At 43.4% G+C, this 19,813-nt stretch overlaps 2 protein-coding genes across 2 annotated transcripts; one reads left to right on the top strand and one right to left on the bottom strand.

Annotated features, from left to right (window-relative positions):
* Positions 1-5,054: 5,054 nt before the first annotated feature.
* On the bottom strand, positions 5,055-10,050 carry LOC124681346 (putative ubiquitin-like-specific protease 1B). The gene is made up of 9 exons (XM_047216278.1): positions 9,414-10,050; positions 8,853-8,932; positions 8,663-8,756; positions 8,442-8,540; positions 7,176-7,268; positions 6,952-7,071; positions 6,169-6,272; positions 5,826-5,898; positions 5,055-5,637 (listed from the first exon to the last, which is right to left on the bottom strand). Exons 1-9 carry the CDS (start codon positions 9,930-9,932, stop codon positions 5,575-5,577), a joined length of 1,245 nt encoding a protein of 414 aa, XP_047072234.1. The 5' UTR covers positions 9,933-10,050; the 3' UTR covers positions 5,055-5,574.
* A 647-nt stretch (positions 10,051-10,697) lies between these two features.
* Positions 10,698-12,472, top strand: LOC124681340 (ribosome biogenesis protein NSA2 homolog). The gene is made up of 7 exons (XM_047216271.1): positions 10,698-10,743; positions 10,941-11,049; positions 11,162-11,230; positions 11,471-11,528; positions 11,894-12,129; positions 12,214-12,265; positions 12,347-12,472. Exons 1-7 carry the CDS (start codon positions 10,733-10,735, stop codon positions 12,412-12,414), a joined length of 603 nt encoding a protein of 200 aa, XP_047072227.1. The 5' UTR covers positions 10,698-10,732; the 3' UTR covers positions 12,415-12,472.
* Positions 12,473-19,813: the final 7,341 nt, after the last annotated feature.

Here is a 19,813-nt window from a genome sequence, read left to right as displayed (position 1 = left end):
CTTACCTTTCTTATTGTTTTTCTTTCCCTTTGGTTTAGGAAATATATGATTTCCCCCCGGTATAGAGGTGAATTTCAGAGTGCCTTCTCCCACATCAATGACTGCTCCCAATAGTTTCAGCAGGGATCTTCCGAGTGTGAGTTTTCCTGTCCCTACACATTCAATAACAAGATAATCAATGGATACTGTTCTTCCAAGAATGGTTGTATGCACACCTGCAGCTATTCCCTTAGGAATTATAACAGAGTTATCAATGAAAGTTATTTCTTATCCTCCTTCCTCGACTCCCCAAAGTTTCAAAGATTTATAAATGCTCTCAGACATAAGGCAAAATTCAGACATAATATCACAGTAGGCATGAAGAGTTCGATCACCGATAACAATTTTAACAGTAGGATCCCACAATGAAAGTTTAGAGTTCACTAAAACTTGGTCAAGACGATTACGAACATGGCAATAGTTATCATCCAAGCGAGATGTACTTATCTCGAGATTGTTTAATCTATTATAAATGCTAGTGAGGGCTGAATCAAAGTTATTAGCTGAATCATGTGATGCAACCAACTTCTTTATGGCATTAAAAGCTTGATCCCCATTGCAATGAAGGAAATCTCCTCCCACTAAAGTGTCCAAAGCATATCTATAGCGAACCATAAGACCAAAATAAAAATTACTAAGGAGCAAACTTAGAGTCATTTGAGGTTCAGTTTTACGATAAGAAGTAAAAATTCTAGACCAAGCATCCTTAAAACTCTCCTCATCCCCTTGTTTAAAAGTGAAGACTAATTCTTCGAGCGAAGAAGTAACGGGTTCAGAGCTAGACATGGTAGCAAAAGTAACTAATTTTTTTTGAATTTTTAGTGTAGAGTGCAAGACAGTAAATAAAGCAAACTAGATAAAGTAAATGCAAGTAAACTAATTTTTTTGTGTTTTTGATATAGCAAACAAGATAACAAATAAAGTAAAACTAGCAACTAATTTTTTTGTATTTTGATTTAGTGCAGCAAATAAAGTAGTAAATAAAACTAAGCAAGACAAAAACAAAGTAAAGAGATTGAGAAGTGGAGACTCCCCTTGCAGCGTGTCTTGATCTCCCCGAGCAACGGCGCCGGAAAAAGAGCTTGATGGCGTGTAACTCACACGTTCGTTGGGAACCCCAAGAGGAAGGTATGATGCGCACGGCGAGCAAGTTTTCCCTCGGAAAGAAACCAAGGTTTATCGAACCAGGAGGAGCCAAGAAGCACGTTGAAGGTTGATGGCAGCGGGATGTAGTGCGGCGCAACACCGGGGATTCCGGCGCTAACGTGGAACCTGCGAACACAACCAAAGTACTTTGCCCCAACGAAACGGTGAGGTTGTCAATCTCACCGGCTTGCTGTAACAAAGGATTAACCGTATTGTGTGGAAGATGATTGTTTGCAGAAAATAGTAGAACAAGTATTGCGATAGATTGTATTTCAGTAAGAGAATTGGACCGGGGTCCACAGTTCACTAGAGGTGTCTCTCCCATAAGATAAACGAGCATGTTGGGTGAACAAATTACAGTTGGGCAATTGACAAATAAAGAGAGCATGACCATGCACATACATATCATGATGAGTATAGTGAGATTTAATTGGGCATTACGACAAAGTACATAGACCGCCATCCAAGCTGCATCTATGCCTAAAAAGTCCACCTTCGAGGTTATCATCCGAACCCCTCCGAGTATTAAGTTGCAAAGCAACAGACAATTGCATTAAGTATGGTGCGTAATGTAATCAACAACTACATCCTTAGACATAGCATCAATGTTTTATCCCTAGTGGCAACAACACAACACAACCTTAGAACTTTTCGTCACATCGTCCCAGGTGTCAATGCGGGCATGAACCCACTATCGAGCATAAATACTCCCTCTTGGAGTTACAAGCATCTACTTGGCCAGAGCATCTACTAGTAACGGAGAGCATGCAAGATCATAAACAACACATAGATATAACTTTGATAATCAACATAACAAGTATTCTCTATTCATCGGATCCCAACAAACGCAACATATAGGATTACATATAGATGATCTTGATCATGTTAGGCAGCTCACAAGATCCAGACAATGATAGCACAATGGGGAGAAGACAACCATCTAGCTACTGCTATGGACCCATAGTCCGAGGGTAAACTACTCACACATCACACCGGAGGCGACCATGGCGGCGTAGAGTCCTCCGGGAGATGAATCCCCTCTCCGGCGAGGGTGCCGGAGGCGATCTCCTGGATCCCCCGAGATGGGATCGGCGGCGGCGGCGTCTGCGGAAGGTTTTCCGTATCGTGGCTCTCGGTGCGGGGGTTTCGTCACGGAGGCTATTTGTAGGCGGAAGGGCAGGTCAGAGGCGGCACGAGGGCCCCACACCACGGGGCCGCGCGGCCAAGGGGGAGCCGCGCCGCCCTAGGGTGTGGCCCCCTCGTGGCCCCTCTTCGTCTCTCCTTCGGACTTCGGAAGCTTCGTGGCAAAATAGGACCCCGGGCGTTGATTTCGTCCAATTCGAGAAAATTTCGTTACTAGGATTTCGAAACCAAAAACAGCGAAAACAACGAAGCGGCACTTCGGCATCTTGTTAATAGGTTAGTTCCAGAAAATGCACGAATATGACATAAAGTGTGCATAAAACATGTAGATAACATCAATAATGTGGCATGGAACATAAGAAATTATCGATACGTCGGAGACGTATCAGGGACGCGACTGGAGATGCTCTAAAGGAGGGCAACGGGGGTGTCGGCAGAATGAGCATCTTCGACGGGACCTGTCTAGCATAGGCACCACACGGCGTCAAAGCCTCGTCTCACGCGCCCTCAACTTTTCCATCAACGGCGGCACACGAATAAGCTCCCGTCGCTTCAATGGTGGTGGGTGGTGTAAATGTCGTTCCACCCATCCCGACGCGGCTCCCCCGCCTATTTATACCCCTTCCGTCGCAAAAAACCCCTAGATCTCGCCGCTTCTCTCCCTTCACCGCATAGAAAACCCTAGAGCCAAGCAGCGCCACCACCGTCCATGACCGAGCGTTTTGAGGGAGACGGCGCCGCCGCCAACGGCTTCAGCCGTCGTACCCTCCACGAGGATGAAGCCAGGGCGTTGTACGAGGCGAGGTACATGGCCCCTCCTGACATGCGCATTCCCGGCTACTGGAGGCTGAGCGGGGGAGGGATCCCCATCCTGCCGGAGCCGCGCGGCAATGCGCGCGAGCTAGGCGGCGATGATCGCGCACTACTACGGCGTCCTCACGCTAGAGCAGCGGGCGGGGCCACAGTGGAACCTTGACAATGCCGGCGCGTGGGACTCATTCTTCCGCTAGCGCTGCCTCTTCGAGCTATCCCGGTATGACGGGAACGGCCCACCGGCGTTGAAAAAGAACTCCGTGGTGCACCGGATCTGGTGGGGCGTGCCCGGACGCATGCTCGCCGCCTTCCTCGAGCACATCACGGGCGGCAACGAGTCTCGACTGGAGTTCCCGTCGCTCCAACGGTGGTGGGCGCCTCGGAGGATGGTGTCGGGGTCTTCCTCCTGCTCGTCATCTTTGAGGTGCTCGTCGAGGGCCTCCGTGAGCAGCGCCCTCTGCATCGGCGGACCACAGTCGTCCGAGACCCGCTGCCCCAAAAGGGAGGTCGACGAGGGCCTCCACCTCTAGGCTCAAAGGTTCATTTTTGGAACCGGTGTCTTCTTTTTTGATAATACCGTAAATATGCATACTACAAATAGATACACGAGTTGACTTCAAGATTACAAAATAAAGTCTAAAAAACGACTAAATCATCCAGATCTTTATTTTTCTTCTTTCGATACAATCTTGTACTTCCCTGAAGCTAAAATTAGATACCAAACCATAGATATGAAAGGCTGAAAATACCAATGAATGTTCTTCCATCATTTTAGTTTGAACCGTAATGTGAAGGCTACATGCACAAGCATAATTATTAAAGTAGTCAATCAACATCAGCAAAAGTATCACCAGTATGCCAGGGCAAAACAACCGGTGTTGTTGGGATATAAGAGTACAAATCATCATTCATTATCAAGGACTTAGGAGACGAGATAAATATTGAGAGGATAATCCTTTTCGCGGTAACCATGATAATTGTAGAGGTGGGAGTGTGGCGTTTTAGAGGCTGAGCTACATGTAGGTCTTTATTTTTAAATACTCAAAATTCGTATTTCAATGTTCCAATAAAATATGAAATAAAATTCTAAAGGTAGCCAATGATGTATGCTACAAATGGTGCAAAATCTCAACGCAAACTGATTTGTATTATAGGCTACACAATATTAATAAAATCTGACAAAATTAGTAATCTTGAAATGTGTACTATTCACTATAAAATTTGTCATTTTTGTTAATCCTAGAATAAAAGGTAGTTTGTATTGAGATTTTATACCATTTTGGTATACAACATTGGTTATCTCTAGAATTTTTATTCAAAATTTTAAAATACAAATTATGAGGGTTTAATTTGAAAATAAAGTGCTATGTATAACTCGGCCTCCATTTGAAGTTTTCCGTAGAGGTGGACCCCTTTTTCTCTTCGAGGTGGCGGCTATCTGTTTCTGTTGAGCGCTTCTTTACACCTCTGTCTTCGTTCTTAAAACGGAAAAACCTTTGATATGCGTTTGATTGCACGATATGTGCGATGCTGTTCAAGTAATTAATTAATTAAATAACATAAAATCAGCTATTTTACCCTGCGGAGTGGAAATTTGTTAAACTGAGGTAAAACCATAAATAAGCCAAATGCTAAACTGTGGTAAAACCATTTCGACAGGAATTTCACTAAATAAGCTAGTATGTGTCAGAAATACAAAACTAAAGGGAAATAAGTGGAATTCACTCCCCGTATATGAGTGAATTGGGGTGTATTTTGATTTATAGAGAATTAAATCTACCTCAATACCTTCCAATCCACTTGGATTCTGTCTGAATCGAACTAGGCCTGATTGCACTACTTCAAATCTGAGATAACCAAACATGGCCTCAAGGATGACACAATGCTGCGAGCACAAGCATCAAAACTCTACATGAAGCTGTCCAATCAAACCTCGGTGGATGAGTACGACCATCAAATATACAAATGCCACTACACTGAATCAGCATAAGACCATCAAATATACAAATGCCACTACACTGAATCAGCATAAGACCATCAAATATACAAATGCCACTACACTGAATCAGCATAGAAAGTCTATGTACGCAGAATTTACAATTTATCACCAATCGGCGAGCTATCACAAAATACCATTTCTAACTTCGGAACTAATTAATCGAGCTAACAAAAGGGGAATCTCCAGCGGTGCATCTCTAAGTTGCGTTTTTTGCTCAACCCAATTCACAATTTTCTTTTCCCTCTTTTTTTCACATGCCAATCAAATTCTCCATTGGCATTTGCGTCCTTCTATCACACTAGTTTGAGTTCGCAAACCAAAAGAAGTATTCACTTTCTCATGGTGAACGGACAACTTCTATCTTTGACAGCAACGAGTGAAGGCCCAGTTCTTCTAGAGCAAAACTTCATCAGAACTTTTTCCAAATAGGAAACTTAGTCAGCTCTTAGTTTTATGATTTCCTTCACTGTTCTCTTCCGGAAGTATTCCATGTGTTCCTGCAGTTGAGGAAACTCATGTGCATAAGCATTAATACCGTATAATCACCAAACCACAGCTTGCGCCATTTCATGCCGGAGCATCTCTATACAACTGGATCAACATAGGCCCAAATCCAGAAGGCAAAAAATGTGGTGGGCAATAGAGCGTCCATTCTGCTAACATTCAGATAATCTAATTTACTCACCTGGCCAAAAGATAAGCTGGCGCCTCTGCTGAGGAAATCCATGTACTTGAGCATAAACATACCACAATCATACCTGAAACAATTAAAGATGCTTGTTGCCCATCAAAATTATATGTGTCCATTGTTACAAATATGTCTATCAGTTCTTAAGTTACAAATCATACTCTTTGTGTGCACTGCCACCCAGCTAAACATGGATTTCAAGAAAAGCACATATACAATTGAGGAATGTGTACCAAACGATTATACTCAGCAAATTATGGTTGTCAGAAGTGAAAGCGAATGTTTGACATAATAGTATGAATTTAGGCATGAAATAATTGTTAGTGTAAACAAGACATACCCATTCTGTTGTAACGGGACATAATCAACTACTTCTTTAGTCCACGAATTTATGTCAATCTCTTTATTACTCTTGTCCTTCACTTCCTCCACAATATATCTGGCCTGTATATGGCATACACAAGAAGCAGCATTACATTAAACTCAATCCATAAAGTATAAATTAGACAAGCCTACCACACACCATATAATATCTAGTACTTTTCACAGATAGATAGAATCAATATCATGTGAATTCTCCCAGTGCATACCAGATGTGCAGAAGTTCACAACCATATAGTTTCTCCCAGTTTAACATATGTATAAGAACTGGTAGAGACGCACCGAAAAGTTAAGACCTCGCAAAGCCTAATACTTTGTGTAGTTAGCACAAAATAAGCGCTAAAAATTGTAGCTGCGGCTTCATTTGATTAAAAGGTGCTGGCTACTAGCCCTTTTCCTCCGAAAATGATGCTCCCTGAATTCTTTTTTACTTTATGTTTTTGACTTTTCAAAGTCTGCGACATGCTATTTTGATCACTATTTTTTTATGACATCCCCTTAAGATATACTAATAGAATTATAGTTTCTTTGTAACAATAAATTTGATGATTCAATATTTATAACCAGTCTAATAAACATAAATCTAGGTTGTCACATTTTAGAAAGTTCTCTTTGAGAGGAAAAGTTCCAATAGTTTTACAACGATTCTAGGATGTCAAGTAAAGAAGAACATGTACAGTATAGAGAATGTGCTGTGCATCTCCAACTGGATTTTTTTCCTCGCTAGATCAGATAAGCTTACCAGCATTTCTGGTACACGAGGATCATTGCCACCAAGAGAATCAAGATACTGTAAAGTCTTTGCCTTCATATTTATAATTGCTAAACACCAATGTACACGTTGATGTACAGGTACAAAGATCTGCAAAGTAAATTCTAAACATAAGTTGAACACGAGAAATAAGCATGTCAAAGAGCAATGGTGGTAACTACACTAAAAATTAAAGAATGCAACAACCACTTTACTTTATCACACTCAATGAGCTCATAACCCAACTTCCTGTGGGTAGTCCATCTTTTAACAGATTTGTAGTCATATCCATTTTTTCCACAAGCAAGCTGAGAAAAAGATTCAGAAAATTGATGAGGCAGAATAAGATGGTGTCCAGTTTTATCCAAAAGAAAAAAAATTGAAGTGCGTGACATACAGTCTAATTTCCAAACAAATGTCTGAAATCAAGAAAAAAAACACAACCCAAGAAACTAAACAGAGAACTACCCTCCATTAAGAAATGCATTTGGCCCTCCGTTCACTTGTGTATGTTGCCATGGCATGCACGAAGTGAAACATTCCCGACTTTGACTACTAACATAAATACATACTACAGATGGCTCAATAAAGATGATATGTAGATATGCCATTAAAGATCCTAACATATTTCAAACAGATGCCCCAAGTAATAATTTATATTAATCCAGGAGGACAATTGTGGAACACATGTATTCAAACATCCTAATTTTCACTATTGCAGATTTAACTAAAATGGGTACATGGAAGTTATAGTATATTAGGCTTTAAAATAGTAATTTCACAAATCAATGATCACAACAGTTTGTGGCCGAAGGGACACTTTGAAGACTGGGGATATAAATTAATAGCAGAACCTAAGGATAATACAACACTTTTGGAATGCTATCAACGCGTTCGTCTGAGTTCCACTGAACCTGGCAAAAGTGGCAAGCCAGCATCTTTGTGACATTATTGTGCCTAGTTTTGTTAAGATATTTTTTTAAGTAACTAAAATAGTTAGATGAAAAAACTGAAGAGCGTTTCCATTAATTAGTTTGCTACTACCTCCGTCCCACAATACAAGACGTTTTGTATTGTGGGACGAGGGAGTACATTTTCTATAAAAAAAATATCAGGATAAAAAAATAGGAGATGGGAGGTGTGAAAAAAAATCCACCAATTACCATTTCAAATTATATGATTTTTTTACCAAAGGGATATCTTCAAAGAGATTGGATAATTTCTAATACGACAAGCATAAGCACTTGGGAACATATAAATGTCCCTAATAAATTACTAGCAGAACCAAAGTAAAATACTATTCGAATGTCAACAACAGTATTTAAATCGCTCATCAAGCATTTTGCAACAAATCCTCAGCAAACATACGATTAGAAGACATGCAAAATCACACATTGCTAAATAGAGAAAATATATGCAGATATTTAATATGACATTCTACAGATGCGATGGGAGAAAGCATGAGATGCATATGCTCTAACCTTCTTATAAAAAAATGTGTTGAAGAAATGGCATTTCAAAGACCTTTTGGGTTCTCTTAGTCCCCTCTCCTTTAACAATTCAAGGAACAAATTAATGACCTGCAAACAAAAGAAATCATTTTACTCATTACGCATATAAATATCGTCAACATTTATCAGTGTAAATCTTACATGTTAGTAATAAGTGGAGGTTTTGTAGTACATTTAAGATGAATATTTACCTCGTCATTTAACCAGCCATGAGGCCGCAAGCACCGGATTTTTTCTTTGCTAATCTCAATGTTAGACGATTCATGTAGCACCAGGACTTGGTTACTGTAAGGGGGAAAGGAGCGATGTTCAGCTGTGTTAATACTTCACAAGGTATATAGGAAGCTTCGAACAAGATGCAAACAAGAACATGAGAAGTACCTTGAACCACTACCATACAAACAATCATGAACTACCTCTTCATCTTCAGCAGTTAGAGGTAATAAGAATTGAGACAGATCCTGGAGACAGATCAATACACATAAACCAATGGTGAAAAGAAACACAGGAGTTTGTACAGAGCTGCAACATATCAGGTTAATCAGAGATGGACTAAAGAGAAAAAGGAGAAAAAAACTCTCTGGTTATACTGCTACATTGAACGGCACCTCTTCCTTTCTGAACTTTTGAACTTGCTAACCAGGTTTAACCCTAGGATAAGAAATTCTTATACATTCTTCCCCATTAATTTTGATAATTTAAAACATGTCTTTAGGTTTGAGATTACTCTAGTAGTTGCTCTCATTATCAAATTATCCACTCTTGCAACCTGAGACAATTCTGAAACAACATAGTTAAAATGTTTCTTCTAAACCTCTCACCCATCTATGACTCTCACTAAATGAACACAGCAGAAAAATTTATAACCAATAATGATGTTCCTATAGTCCTAGTCACCCAACACAATAACATCAACCGACAAAAGCGCTTAACATAATATACCTCCTTGGGCTTCCGCAGCTCATCGAGTTTCTCTTTTTGAAGCCTCGCTTCCGCCTCGAGCTCTCCCAACCTCTTATCGGGCAATCTTGCTTTCTTGAGAGCATCCTTGTAGTGTGGTTCCCTCTTCTCCCACGGAGGCACCACCGCCTGCAAGGCGGCCTTCCTCGGGTCCAAGATCCTCCGGCTCAGCACGCCGTGCCCTAACCCCACACCGTCCCTGGTGGCCACTGTGAGATCCCGCGCGTCCTTTGACGCATCTGTCCAGTCCCGGTACATCCCCAGGGCGCCGTCTTTGGGCATGCAGCCCGGACAGGCATTGGAGAGGAAGTTCCCCATGTCGAACGCGGAAACCCCTGCCTCCGGTGGGATGGGCGGGCGCCGTAAGAGGCAGCAGGGTACGGCGTCGAAGAGGAATCTGGGTTCGTGGAGGCGGCGGTGCTTGGGGCGGGGGAAGTGGTCGTCGTCAGCCAGGCGGTGGCGCTTGCGGAAGAAGAAGATGCGGCCTGCGTCCGTGGTCATTGCAGGGATAAGGACGTCAGCGCCATGGGAGGTGGAGGGTCAGCAAGGGAGCATTCCGGAGGCGGAAACCCTAGGTTGGGCTAGGGGTTTGAGCTCGGTGCGAGTGGAGAAGGCGAGAAGACGGCGAAACGCTCCTTTCACACCCGAACAGTTATGAAATTGCAATCAGGTCCTCCCGTGGAAAATGAAGAGCCTCGTCATTTACTAGCTCGGCCCACCAACCCTAGTTGGGCCACAACACATAAGGCCCGATCAAACCGCCAGAAACGACGTATCAATGCCCGCAGACAGCGGCTCCTTCCTTTGTTTCTCCCTCCTTCCCTCCCCTGCTGCTCCGAAGTCCGATCACTACTACCACCTAGGGTTTCGCCGCCATGGTAAGTCTCTCCCTCCCCTCCCAGACCATCGCTCCCAATTCCCACGGCACTCCACCAACGATCCCCGAATCCCCTGTTTTTCTTTCCTGCAAATTTCACGACTTTGGCTGAACTTTTCCGTGCCGGGATCGCGCTTCAGCCGCAGGGAGACTACATAGAGCTGCACCAGAAGCTCCATGGACGGCGGCTGGACTACGCCGAGAGGAAGCGCAAGCGCGAGGTGCGTGAGGTGCACAGGCGCTCGAAGCAGGCCCGGAAGGTGGGTGTGGCCGGGTATCGTTGATCTTCTGGTGATTTGATGGTCTGATCGTGCGACTGATGAAGGTTGCACGCTTGTTTTACTTTTTTATGTTGTCGTGAGTGAAGTTGCTCGGCGCCAAGGGCAAGAGGTTCGCCAAGAAGCGGTATGCCGAAAAGGCGCAGATGAAGAAGACGTGAGTGCTTGCTCTGTTTCCTTCTTTCTGAATCTGTGTTGCCTGTAGCCTGTAGCCTGTACCCTGTAGGGAGGTATAATCTGCATGAAAAGTAAAACTTTGAAATGCTGGCTTCACGCCATGCCCTTAAGGAACATTGTATTCCATAATGCTGGCTTCCCACTGATCCCCTTAGCCACAACTAATATACTCTGCAGCCTGAAGATGCATGATGAGTCAGCAACTAGAAATAAGGTTGATGATGATGTCCAGGAAGGTGCTGTCCCCCCATATTTGCTCGACCGCGACCAGACAATACGTGCGAAAGTAATTGTTTCATCCTTGCCATGTCTTATTTTCGGTATGATTCTTTAAAGGGGATTCTTCTATGCATTGATCATTGCGAAATGACTGGCTGGCTGCTGTTTTTGACATGTAGGTACTTAGTAACACAATAAAGCAAAAGAGGAAGGAAAAGGTTGGCAAGTGGGATGTTCCTTTGTCAAAGGTAAATTTCCAAACGATACCACAAACTTGTAAAAAGACATATCAAGCTATCCCATCCTTATGTGAAAGTTTTCACTCTGATTGATGTTACTTGAAGAGTTAAGAAAATTTTGGCATCAAAAGTTTTTCGAGATAACCTTATGTGATATTTATTATCTGTATGGATGTTAGTGAAAAAGTTAATTTTTGCACAAGCATCCTGCAGTGTTTATTGCATAATCTTAATCTCTCATATCTTCAGGTCAGACCTGTGGCAGAAGAAGAGATGTTCAAAGTCGTTAGGTCTGGCATACACAAAAGTAAGTAATGGGTTATTGACTGAGTTTTCTCAGTGCCTGCAAATAAAATCTCAAATGGAATATTAGTGCTCTGTGATGTTCAATCTACCCATGATTCATTTATGGTCGTTCTCTCTATGCACGTGCATATTTGAATGCATTTGCTGTGTCTAATATGGGTTCACTAAATGTGCACAGTTCAATTTGGACCTGGTTCATTTTGAACTTCAATGTGTATGGTCGAGAATTCTTTGTATCAGTTTGTTTCTCCGCACTTATTATTTTTCTCTTGATGAACTTGAAAAATAAGGAATTAATATTTATGTGAGCGTTATGGCCATAGCCAGCTAAGTAATATATATCTGTTGATTTTTTTCCAAATGCAGCCAAGCAATGGAAGCGAATGGTCACTAAAGCCACATTTGTGGGCCCTGGATTTACGAGGAAACCACCAAAGTATGAGCGGTTCATACGGCCTAGTGGCTTGCGTTTCACCAAAGCTCATGTGACCCATCCTGAATTAAAATGCACCTTCAGCCTTGACTTAATCTCGGTAAAGAAAAACCCCAATGGTTCAATGTATACTTCTCTTGGTGTTATGACAAGAGGAACTATCATTGAGGTATGTGATGTATTTTGCTCGTTGAAGCATTATTCATGCACATTGCCCTCTTTATTCCTTCTGATAGTGGTCTTCCTCTTTCAGGTCAATGTGAGCGAACTTGGTCTTGTGACTCCTGCTGGAAAAGTTGTTTGGGGTAAGATATCTGACATAAAACTTGCTCTGCCCTGCTCGAATTTACGAACGCTTTTCTTAACCAGTGCTCGTCATGATGCAGGTAAATATGCTCAGGTTACAAACGATCCAGAAAATGATGGTTGTATCAATGCTGTCTTGCTAGTCTAAAGCTATTTTATTATATTTCCCTGATGATGTTTCACCCCGTTTATGAGTAGCTATTGTGGCTAAATTTTTTTTTAGAACAGACTTGTCATAGGTGTGTGTCGGTATTCTGATAGATGTGTCATATGAACTTTGTAACCGAAGTTCTATCTCAAAGAATTGAAGAAATGCATCAGGGGTGGTAAAATTGCCCATCTGGTTCTGTTAGGCTGTTACCGGGCGAGGGGCTTTTGATGACTGTTTCTCGCATCCCAAATCTTTCAGAGGATGATCAGGGCAACTGAGTGGACGGGCGGGGGTGATAAGCTGGCAGTGCTTTAGTCCATAGTCTGCTGAAAGGTGTGGCATACGGAGTACTTCGCATCTTCCACCAAATTGTGTTTGCTGCTGGGCATTCTAAGCAGAGGTGGTTCATGACATGTCTTCTTCATGTGCCAGGCACCTGGGGCATTCAGCCGTGTAAGGATGTGCTCATGCTCAGGTTAGCTCGTGTGTTAAGCTTGTTGATGTGAGTGAGCATCCGAAGTCCTTGATCCTGTTTGGTACGCGGGAGCTCCATACTTGGTCGGCATCAGGGTATCATTTTGAAGAAGTCTGCAAGCCCCTTTCGTGGAGAAGCAGGAATCGTCCAGCAGTTGCCTGCTAAAGAAGACGAGCTGGTCTGCCACCACGTTAGTCAGTCGATTGTGATGGCCACTGTTGATCCCATTAAGCAGAACCGAACATCGTGTGCAAACACGTTTTGCTGGAGGTGATGTGAGTACAAGCTTTTCCCTTTCTATATATTCTTGATAATAAGTAAATACCATCCTTGAGCCTATCAGCATCTCTCTATCTGACAGTAAATATTGCTTTGAATCGATCAGAAGTTTTTTTTTTCGAAATGGGGAAATATCGTCCTAGCTTCTGCATCCAAGGGATGCACACGACTTTTTTTTATTAGATTATTCATAACACCTTACAAGAGCAATACAAAAGATCAAACTCGAAGCCACCTCACTAAACCTACAGAGGGATGAAAGGGGTGACAATTCACCAACTCACATCATTCAAAAAACCAAATGCCTTCCCAGGCTGCCCAATAGCAGATGAGAAGCACATCCAGTCAAGCAGACTCTCAGCATATGCCAACACACACGCCATAGAAGTTGCTACCGTTGTCTTCCTCGACTCCATCTTCACGAGAGATCATCACATTGACCATGCCAGGCCTGCCATCGATGCCACCACGGCGCCAGACGACTCCACCATCCTGCACGTGTTTGGGTCAATGGATCCAATGTCATAGAGCTTGCCTCTTTTGCATTCGAGCATCTTCATTCTGCATAATATATAGCGTACAAAAATAATATAGTGAGGATAATTGTTAGTGAAAATGAATGAGCTGAGCTACGAACTTAATTACATAAATAAATCACTTACAGGCAGTAGCAACTGATGATAGATTTGTCGAGGGCGTCTTGATTGAATAACTGAAATAGTTCTTCAAACTCAAGGCTTATCTCCTCCTTCCCCCGGAAGTAGTGCTCATCTCTAACTGTCCCCGTGAGGTAGGGATCACTGTTCCGACAGGCTTGCAGGTACCATTCATGCAACCTTCGCATCTGAGTCCCTAGACGCGCGAGCTCGCCAGGTTTGACGAGATCATGTCTGTATCGATACTTGTTTACGACTTCAGCCATTGGATAGTAATCTTCGTACTAAACATCTTCTCCAAGATCTCTAGCCTCCCGTTCGATCAGCGATGTCGTCTCTGGATCATCATAGGAGTGCACGACGAAGGGGGGTAGCGACTGATTTTCCTGTTGTCCAAGCTGGACATTTTTTGTCGTTTTTCTCGCTCTAGAGGACTGTCCAAGAGAGCGGTCATAATCACATGCCAACTCAGCTTTCTTTGCTCTCGTCTCGGCAAAGTGCTTCATTGTATTCGGTGCTATAAACAGCTTTGGTGGAGGCTTCTTCGGCGCAAGAAACGCCTTCAACTCGGCGGCTGCGACTGCGTCGGTTTGCTCATCAGTGTTCTCATATGGTAACAAATCTGGAGTCTTGGACCTCTTCGGAGCTGGTGATCTCTTCGGAGCTTTAGGAGGTGTCGCGGTACTTAGTTTCCTCTTTTGCTTAGGTGGTTGCATACTTGGCGGAGTCTCCTGACGAGGAGGAGGCGGCGGAGTATTCTCACACGGAGGAGAATCATCATCGCGCAGAGGAGAATCATCACGCGGAGGAGACTGCACAGGCGGCGGAGGCGGCAGAGGAGGCGGAGAACGAGATGGAGGTGGTCTGCTTGGCTTCGAACCTGGAAACTCAATGTTCTCCTTCTGCCATTGAACGGTGGTTCTAAGGGCTTCTCCCAGTTCTTTGATTTCCCCATCTTCACATGAAGGTTGCTCAAGGATCAACTGCTCATAATCTACCATCACTTCATCCACCATCACAACAGCATAGCCATCTTGGACCGGACAACAATGGTAAGTTCTTGTAGTTAAGAGATTGCCGACCGCCGCCTTGAAGGATAGGTTGAAACATTTAACATGCAGCTCACAAGGACGGCTCTCAGTGAGATCATCCACCGGGGGGGGGGGGGTAGCGAGAAGGCTCGATCACCTGTTCATCATCATTATCCTGTTGAGTGGAAGCCACGCTGCTTTTCCGGTGTTGAGGTTGCAGCGGGACGATAACATCGAGCAATGCAACATCTACATGCTGCTCCTGAGCCATCTGGGATGTAAGTACTTGGGCAATGGTGGCTTGAAGGGCGCTCATAGAATTCTTTAAGGACGCTATGCGGTCTATTTCCCTTGCATTTCTCCTAGCGTGGCTTTTATCAGGAAATCTCTTCCTTTCCGGAGGAAAGCCATACTTCCACGGAACGGAGCCTTCTGTGCCTCGTGTTCGTCCACCGTGTTCTTTGTTCCCAAGGGCGTGTGTCAGCTCGTCGTTCTCTCTTTCGGGGTGGAACCTTCCGTCCTCCACGTCCCTATGTGCTTGTTCAAGGGCTTGAATGGGGTGCTTCAGATGTTCTTTATTATAGATACACTTCCCTGTTTCTGGGTGCAACCTTCCCCCAATCCTGTAGAACCACTCCTTCGACCGTTCGATCCAACCGTGTGTCCCTAATCGGATCCCTTTCTTGACCAGTTCCGCCTCAGCTGCCTGCCACTTAGGCCGGTTAGCCCTGTAGCCACCTGGACCCATAATTTGGTGATATTTCTTCAACACGGCATTTGCCTTATTTGTTGCGGACCTTTTCTTAAATTCTTCTTACTCCATGCTGTACTTCACGAATTCGCCCCAGTGATCTTTTACCATCTCATTGAAGTCCAGAGTCTTATTTTACGATATTCTTACAGTCAACACATGGACAATACATAAAGCCACCATGTTTGTTTGCCTCGGCCACGGCGATAAAATTACTCAGGCCCGAAGTGAACTCGTCAAAGCGTCGGTCAATGTACATCCATTGCCGATTCATCTGCATGATATAATTAAGCTTATCAAAAACCATTACAGAACATCATGCTTAGTGAAACGATGTATATATATACACATGCATTTTATCAATGACAGATGAAAGGATAAAGTTGATAACCTCGATGGAGAAGAAAAAAGACAGTTAAGTGTGGCTTGTTTTGTGTGAACTCAAGTGGCAAAATCTCTTAGGCATTTCATCGAACACCTCTTGTGCATGTGAAGAGAGCAAAGCAACATACACTCCTCTTGTGATAAGAAGTGGAAAAATGGCTAAGTGTGGCTCACACTTGGGCAGGGGCAAGTTATATGTAGGCAGATGGGGACTATGTCCCGGTTGGTAAGGCAAACCGGGACCAAAGGATAGGCCTTTGGTCCTGGTTGGTAAGGCAAACTGGGACCAAAGGGGTCTGAGGCCTAACACGGCCTGCCACGCCATGTCGCAGCCCCAAAAGACACCAAACGGACCGGGACCAGAGGGTGGGGTCGCTCCGCGCCGAACGAACCGGGACCAACGCCCCCCACTGTTCCCGGCCCGTGTCAAAACCGGGAATGTTGCTCCCAGGGGTGCTGGACAAAAGGTCTGTTCTCTACTAGTGAATGTGTGGTATCATGTGAACTCCTATTATATTGTAAACTCATCTTGTCTTGGGTGTGATGTTATGGTAACATAGCTAGTTACCACTTCACTTTGTTTCTTCATTTATTATCATGCCATGTCACCAAAATGTGTTGGGTTGTGTGATGTTAATACATATGTTACTCCCACTATGAGGTCTTTCACGGTGGGGGTATCTTAGACTAGCCACAATGGAAGTATCATAGCTAGTATCATGTATGCCATGTTGGCAAAAATCTGATGTGGCACAACAATTAATGAGGAGGGAGGTGAAAGTGGTATCATAGGTAGATACGGTATCATAGCATGTAGAAGTAGAAAACTTGATGCCAAATATAGTACATCATGTACACAAATTTTCATTGAGATTCTACAAAATATTAAATATGGTAAAATTATGATACTACCACATTATGCATTATAGAGGTGGTATCATAAATTAGTATCATATGCATGGTACTAGTGCCTGATACTTCCCATTGTGACTAGTCTTAGCGCAGTATCCTAGGTACTTTGCTTATGTGGCACTATATTAAATGATGAAAGAGGGTGGTGTTGTATCTTAGTCAAAATGCATTGCTAGACCAATCACATGCATGCATATACCTAAAATTAAATATAGATACACCCCTTAAGATACAATGCATCGTGGATATTGTCTGTTAACCTATACTACTACATAGAATAGCGCGGTAAGATACACCTCAATGTTAAAGCCCTGATCGATTCAACACATAGTATGGAACTGTAAGTAGTCTTAGAGCAAGTACAATAGGTCCTACTCAGCAAGCTATAAGCTATTGCACATCAGCAAAATCTTCAGTGAAAGAGAGAGAATAGAAGAAAGAGAGACCAGCGGATTTTTCTGCTATAGCCCGGCTACAGCACAATAACCATGACTTTGTAGCCAGCATGCAACCATCTATGGGCTCTAAAGCCGGCGCTCCTCGTGCCCTATCTCTTGCATGCAAGTATTAGAGCAAGTACAATAAGATCTAATCAGTTGGTTATAAGAGATAAACTATTATATATTTTCTTAGTCGGAGGAGAGAGATTACGAAAGAGAACTGAAGTGGGCTCTTATGCAATAACCAGCTCTAGCACGTGCTTCTAGACACTATGTGAGACTAAAAGGTGGGCCATTTGTTGTAAAAGTACTACATTTTTATAGTTTACTATTGTACATGCTAGTTATAAGTTCACTATAGATGATGTGACAAACTATTATAGCCGGCTGCCGGCTACACTATTGTTCTTGCTCTTAGATGGGCCAGATGGCATATGCACATGTAGACATTGAATATTCACTAGTCAAGTTAATAGCCAGCCTAGTATACTAGTGTTTACTATATGTTAGGTTTATGTGACATGGCATGAGTTTGTAGCTATCAGCCGGCTGTATTATTGTCCATGCTATTATAGAGCTAGTTCAAAGATCTACGAAATCACCATAAATATAATAGAGAATAACCCACCTTAAAGACATCATCCTCGGGCTTGAGATTTTCCTCGCGAATAAAGAGTACAACTATCTTCACTAACCATTCAAGCAAAGTTTGATTCTCAAAGCCTCCACTGATCAATTCAGACTGGTGGCTCAACAAAAGGTATCATCTCCGAGTGAAAGGGAAAACCTAGTCCGTCGCTGCGGGCCGGTTCGGCGGCGTCATTGCCCTTTGAGGCAACATTACATTTGAGTTATCCACCTTGCCGTTGATTTGGCGTTGGACGACGGATTCTCAGTACTCGTCTAGCTTCTGCTACAACGCACTCTTCCAGCGGGTCATCGTATCAGGCTCCTGGAGACAGAACTGGAAATCTTGGGCGCCACCCAGGGTGAAGTTCTTCATTTGGTTGGCCTGCCTTGACAGGTGTTGGACGAGCGAGCGTCTTGCGCGGCAAGGGCTGCCTCACGCGGCACGATGCCCGCTCTGTGACCAATCCGTTGAGACGATTCTCACTGGATGTTCCTTCTCCAGGACCATCTGGTACGAGGTTCTCTCGTGGATCCGATCCACCAGGGGCCTCGGACGGTTGAGGGTGACTTCGCGGAGTGGTGGTCGCTGGTAGTGCGGACTGTCCCTCGCCAGATGCGCAAGGGTACTTCGTCGCGCATCATGCTTACAGCGTGGTGAATTTGGAAGCACATTATTGCTGCAGTTTTCCCTCCGTTGCCTCCATGCTTGACGATATCAAGGCTGAGGCACGTCAATGTGTGAACGCAGGTGTCCGGGGTCTTCAGCAACTTCTTCCCTAGATTAGATTTTTTGGGTTGAGTTGTACGGAGTAGGATGATCCTTCCTTGAATTTGTACATATAACTTTCTTTTTTATCAGTACATCGAAACGCGAAAAAAGTTACTCGTATCCATCTTTCCCTCCGCCACAGTCTACCGGGATCTATGAAATCCGGAAAATATCTCTAGCGCATTGTACGCTAGCGACAGGCATGCACCCGTATTTCAGAATTGACGTGTAGCAGATCTAAATGATTATGACCAAGAGAAATTACAGGGAGATGAGAAACATCAAAAATGTGTTGCTGGCTTTTTATCAGCTATGATTATTTGTATGTATATCACCTGTCAATTAGCCGCAGGTGGCGGTGTTTAAAACCTCCCTCTAGCTACTTTGCATTTGAAGTGATTCGCTAAAAGCTGTAATTCCTTCTTCTTTCTTGTATAGATTGAACATATGGGGCTTGCTTACAAGACTGCTACTGACCTATGAAAACAGCTGAATCCACTATTCTATATGATAGACAGTCTATCTTTCCCTGATGATTTGATTCAATAAGCTAATAAAGCATACTTCTGATGCTCTTTTGATTGAATTCTAAGAGAATTCAATCCCTAATTGGGCGTACCTTCGTTGACCTGTCGCTAGCGTACGGGTGCATGCCTGTCGCTAGCGTACGGGGACAAGGCACCAACAGGCTAGTAGTGCTTGTCGGCAAAGCATCAAAATACAGTCGCTGTGTCAGCCTGGCTTGGCGTGCATCACTGACAAACGTACAAATACTAATCATAAGCAGCACAGTACATCAGTACAAAATTAGTCGTCTCCTGAGCATGAACTACAAGCAGTATACATATATACTACAGAGTAGCTAGCACACAGTAGCACCTATGAATGCCAACTTGATAAGCATCACAATTTAAACCAAATGCGGCAACTGCAATGGAGTATTATTATGACACATATAGTACTAGTAGTAGCTTTCACCACACGTTTAAGTTAATATAATCTCTCTCTGTCTCCCTCTCTTTATATAAACACATTCTGACCATCTCATAATCACGGAAACCCTATCAAA

This window comes from Lolium rigidum, unplaced genomic scaffold, assembly GCF_022539505.1.
Source record: "Lolium rigidum isolate FL_2022 unplaced genomic scaffold, APGP_CSIRO_Lrig_0.1 contig_39879_1, whole genome shotgun sequence".
NCBI lineage: Eukaryota > Viridiplantae > Streptophyta > Magnoliopsida > Poales > Poaceae > Lolium > Lolium rigidum.
This window is presented reverse-complemented; position numbering and strand designations above follow the sequence as displayed.

What these genes read in the sequence shown, in the direction of transcription:
- LOC124681346 (XM_047216278.1), bottom strand. Translation starts at nt 9,932, where the DNA reads ATGACCACGGACGCAGGCCGCATCTTCTTCTTCCGCAAGCGCCACCGC. An exon ending in TTGTATGGTAGTGGTTCAAG is followed by an intron (nt 8,757 to 8,852) that starts GTACTTCTCATG and finishes TCCCCCTTACAG; the next exon opens with TAACCAAGTCCTGGTGCTAC. An exon ending in GTCCCGTTACAACAGAATGG is followed by an intron (nt 5,899 to 6,168) that starts GTATGTCTTGTT and finishes TAATTGTTTCAG; the next exon opens with GTATGATTGTGGTATGTTTA.
- LOC124681340 (XM_047216271.1), top strand. An exon ending in GGGATGTTCCTTTGTCAAAG is followed by an intron (nt 11,231 to 11,470) that starts GTAAATTTCCAA and finishes TCATATCTTCAG; the next exon opens with GTCAGACCTGTGGCAGAAGA. An exon ending in TGCTGGAAAAGTTGTTTGGG is followed by an intron (nt 12,266 to 12,346) that starts GTAAGATATCTG and finishes GTCATGATGCAG; the next exon opens with GTAAATATGCTCAGGTTACA.